Genomic DNA, 5298 nt, shown 5'->3' on the forward strand with positions numbered 1-5298 from the left:
CGATTTGGGGTCAACAAATTTTTTAACAAAGAACTCGGACGGTCCGATTTCTCCCTGTCTCAGACCTGTGTTTAATACCTGTATACACCATAACCAAACACAACTCACACACTCCTCCAATATAAAAAAAAATTAGCCGAAATATTTCGAGGATTTACTACACATCTTCCATCTTAGAAGGCAGGTTTGGTCTCCATAAAAGTTATGCGAAATGGTAAAAATATTAATGCATAGATAAAATTATATTGTAATGCACGAAAACTTAAACAACAAATTCCATCAAGATAAAGTCGACTATATAGATCAAACAATATTATTATATTCAGTTATATATCATGTCTATAATAAATTCATTTATGCTGTAGATGAGCTTAATTAATAAGGTAACGGTAGCTCTTTTTACTCAAACTTAGATATTACCATAGGCCTTTCCTTTAAAGATCTAACATGCAAACCAAAAAATGTAATCTTACACTGTTAAAGTGTGTTTAGTTTGGAATTTGTTAAGCCACCTAAGCATAGCACCTTTTCAAGGGCATCAAGGCAAATTTTTTTACTTAGATAAGTTTTTAAAGAACAGACATAATTCATAAAAATTACAACCATGTTAAGTGTATTAAAAGTGTCATTTACAAAAACTTAGATTAAATGACAAAAGAAAGAAACTATTGGCATTATTATTAAATAGACAAAAATGAAAAATAAACAAAAAAAAATGGTAGACATTCACGTGTCATAATTTTAATGGAAGCTAGGCCCCAAAGATTTTCAATCCTGTTTTGGATGGCGGGTATTGTGTACCATGCAAATTTATATTATTATCTTAGTATAAAATACATATAGATAGACATTGCAAGATTGAAAGGAACTTAGGAAAAATGGGTCATCTTTATGCATTAGACTTTGATGGAGTTCTGTGTGATACTTGTGGAGAGACTGCTATCTCTGCCGTCAAGGTTCATGCTCTCTCTTCCTCCCTCTCTCTTATAATAATGGAAGAGAAATACACACAGTATTTCCAACATTTTCATTGTATATATGTTCTTCTAGTTCTAGGATTTCTATCTTCTTTTACTAATGTTTCAAATTTTCTGTTAATGTTATCCAGTTAGTGGAAAATATCAATAAGATTCTAATGTCATAATGTATAATGTATTAAACTTAAGCTGTGATCACTTCGATAAATTTGTAGGCAGCCAAGTTGAGATGGCCAGCATTGTTTGATGGTGTGGATCCAACCGTTGAAGATTGGATTGTTCAACAGATGATTACAGTAAATAATTAACTTCTAAGTTGTTAATTAATTACACTTCTCAACAAACAATGCTCACTTATCAATGCTTAATTTATGTTTACGAAGTGCTCGTTCGTCTTTCTTTATCTGTCACTATAACTTCTTGGCATATTATTGGATCAATGTATGTAGACCAAAAAATGACAGTGACAGATAAAATTAAACGAAGGAAGCACTTGGTTAAATTAATGAATAGATGTTCAAATGTTAGTTATTTGTTTTAACAATGACTGGTTTGCTACTTAAGAAATGATTGCAAAGCTAAAATCTCAACACAATTTCTGCAGTGTTCATAAAACATTTGAGTTATACTACTTTTCTTATGAACTTGTAGTATTTTCATGTCAGGTGAGGCCAGTGGTGGAAACTGGATATGAGACTCTCTTACTTGTGAGATTATTGCTTGAGACCAGAGTTCCATCAATTCGAAAATCTTCGGTCTGTATATATTAAGCCTAAAATCACCTTGATTTTTGTCATCTTAAATTACACTAACCTGTTCTGAGATTAAGTAATATCATGCTTACACCAGGCGTTTTATAACTTAAATGAAGAAATGTCAGTGTAATTTAACCTTTTTATTATGAATTGACAAGTGTAGTATCACTTGATTTATGTCATAGTTCTTCTTGAAAGGTTGCAGAAGGGCTCACAGTTGAGGGTATATTGGAGACATGGATCAAATTGAAGCCTATTGTGATGGAAGAATGGGATGAGAATAGAGATGAACTGATAGATCTTTTTGGAAAGGTCAGAGATGATTGGTTGCAGAATGATTTCTCTGGTTGGATGGGAGCAAACAGGTAGTTCAATTAAGGGAATGTCTTAATACAAGTTATCTAACAGTATAAATTTAATAGAAGTTATCTGTCGAAAACTATGTTAAGATCTTAAGGTTTGATGCATGTATATCCGTACCATTCGATACACCAGACAAAAACAACTGAGATTAGATATTCGGATTTTAGAAAAATGTGCGCGCGATTGTGTTTTTGACTTTTGGACTCTTGCTTATTGGTGATTGTGTTTTATTTTTTATACCTATAGATTCTATCCTGGTACTGCTGATGCACTAAGATTTGCAAGCTCAAAAGTTTACATTGTCACCACAAAACAGGTAATAATCCTTAAGAATACATAATTCTAGTCTTATATGAAATTTCACATTGCTATGTTCTCTTCTTACTTTGCATTTTTTCCTTCTTTGGCTATAGGGCCGTTTTGCTGATGCTTTACTGAAAGAGCTTGCTGGAATCACTTTACCACCAGAAAGAATATATGGTTTAGGAACTGGGTTAGTATCTTGTATGAATATCAAAATCATGTTGTAGCGGACACTATTTTGACACCCATATTTTGTTAACAACCAACATGTACTTTCTTTGTTTTGTTAGTGTTTTTTAAAATCTTTTTATTAATATTTTTTCTATGAAGTCCTAAGGTAGAAATGCTAAAGAAGCTTCAAAAGATGCCAGAGCACCAAGGACTGACCCTACAGTAAGATTTTGCCTTTCAGGTTATTAAGAACATTGTATTTGCATGTTAACATGGTTTAAGAGAAATTACTAAGGTTAATATTTTTCTTTTTTTAAAATTGCAGCTTTGTGGAAGATAGGCTTGTTAACATTAACGAAAAATGTTCAAACAAAAAACTCTTTCTTCTATCACAAAGAAAATTGCCAATAAGGACCAATTTGATAATCAAACACCATCTTGATAAATCAAATAAACTACTAAGAAGAAGTTGAAAATAAGGCTCCACCAAAAGAAAGCACCATAAACTATCCAAAGAAAAAAAAGCACCAGAGATATCCATATTCCCCATCCCAGAACACAGTTTCCAGAATGGATAAGACAAACATAATGCTGAAGCAACCTTAACATGCTCGACGGCCGACAATTCAATTACCCATCACTTTTACAGCAGTCACTTGAAGGCTACATGGCAAGGGAAGCAAATCCCAATGATAAGACCCATTGCAATAGAAGTTATCAATCCAATAGCAGTTACTCCTCACTTTATCACTTTACTAAGTTTGTTCACTTTAAACTTAAAGGACCCTAATCCAACAGAGTAACCAAAACTTAAACTCAACTAGAGCTCAAATGCAAAAATTAATAAATGGCCATGAGCGAATGTGCTCATTGAAATTCACCAGAATCAATTGATCACATTAAATCACAAATTCAACTCAAACTATATCTTAATTTTTTTAACTTCTTTCTCCCCTTAAATGAAGTATGAGCAAAAACAATACATGTGCAAGAGCCAATCATCCTCCACCAAAATCCATCACAAAAAACCACAGCTTGAAATAATCACAACCACAACTCAAAAAATAAAATAAAACATATTTTATTTCATTTTATTAAAAAGAAACCCTAACAATAACGTAAAACTCAGCACTAAAACTCTAGAAGGTCACTTTCACTAAACTCCAATTCCAGCTTACATTTCACTCAAGAAAACGAACTTGACCGGACAAAATCAGTAATGTAACCAAAATTCTAGCTGAAATTCATCAAAAACCAATAAACATGCAGAAACAGCCAATTTCCTGATAAAAATCATAGCTAAAAATTGGAGCCCTATTTTGCACCAAGATAAGAATAGCCTTAACCAGAGACGGAAATGTGGCTGACCGGAGTACGGGGAAGTCCGAAGCGGAGCTTGACGAAGCCGATGACGGGACCGGTGTGGCGCTTCATCATCTCCTCCTTGATCTGAGACGGTTCCATTTTCGACAGATCGGCGGGGGGGAAAGATGGCTCCTTCTTCTTGCCCCATTCCTTCCAAGACTCGTCCTCTTCGTCATCGTACACGTCATCAAGGTCATCGCTGATGTGCACCTTGCGCTTTCCTCCATGGGCAAATTCGTAATTTTGCAGCACCAGAAGTAGTAGAAGAAGAAGGAGGGTGGTAATGGATAATGGAGCTCAATAAGTGTTGCGAATTTGTGAGGAGTTGTTATATATTGCTCATAAATTGAACGACATAGAGAAAAACACAGAAACTTGTAACTTGTGTCATGTTTAGATAATTTGCGTGACGCAAATGACAACGGAATCAATTCTTTGTAGAAAAGCTAGAATATTCAAAACAAATAATATTGTACTAGATAAAATTAATAATTTAATTTAGTTTCAAAATAAATATTTATGTACTCAAATATCAAATATAATACTCTATATAATTAATAATTTAAAAAATTAAAAAAAATATTATTGCAAAGCAATCTAAAAATAATAAGTTAACAAAATATTTATGAAACTTCTTCTTTCCATCATTGATAGATAAAGACATGTAAACAAAAAATAAGAACACATATCAGATAAAAAGAAAATATTTTCTTTCTACATCAAATCGATAAGATAAAAAAAATGATTTTTTTTACATCAAATTGATAAGAAAAAAAGACAGAACTATTTTTTACGTAAAAAATTGAGAATGAATTAAAAGGATAAAAGAATGACTAAAAATATAAATTAAATAAGTAAACTGAAGAGAAGGAAAAATGTAAGTGAAAGTTATGCGTGAAATCAAATGATGAAATTTGCAACGGTGGATAAAGGCAATGGAAGACGAAGGAGGCGATGCAATTGAGGGTGTTGAAAAAAGAGAAGGCCGATAGTAAGAGAAACACATAAAAGTGTGTATGAAGAACAAAATTAGTAGATTTTTCTAAAAAATTACAAATAAAACTTTAATAGAATAATTAGAGTGAAACCAAACTACCAGTGAGACTGTGAGACTACAACGTACTTAAAATAAAAGGATATAAACTAAAACTAATATAGAATTAAATAAAACATGAAGATGGTGAAGAATGTGAAGACATTGATAAAATAAAGGATATAAACTAAAACAAACATAAAATTAAACAAAATATGAAGATGATGAAAAATGTGAAGACATTGATGTGCATTTTTTTTGTTGGGAGATGTATTATCATGGTTATAAGAGTAACAAAGCTATGACTATTTTGTCCTTATAATTTGTTTTA

General features: G+C 32.1%; 1 protein-coding gene across 1 annotated transcript; it reads left to right on the top strand.

Moving 5' to 3' along the window:
- Positions 811 to 2914, top strand: LOC107639819. Its single transcript, XM_016343434.2, has 8 exons — positions 811 to 956; positions 1193 to 1273; positions 1643 to 1732; positions 1931 to 2097; positions 2342 to 2411; positions 2509 to 2588; positions 2729 to 2810; positions 2895 to 2914. Exons 1-7 carry the CDS (start codon positions 879 to 881, stop codon positions 2793 to 2795), a joined length of 633 nt encoding a protein of 210 aa, XP_016198920.1. The 5' UTR covers positions 811 to 878; the 3' UTR covers positions 2796 to 2810; positions 2895 to 2914.

The sequence above is a fragment of the Arachis ipaensis genome, chromosome B04, assembly GCF_000816755.2.
Source record: "Arachis ipaensis cultivar K30076 chromosome B04, Araip1.1, whole genome shotgun sequence".
Taxonomy (NCBI): Eukaryota; Viridiplantae; Streptophyta; class Magnoliopsida; order Fabales; family Fabaceae; genus Arachis; species Arachis ipaensis.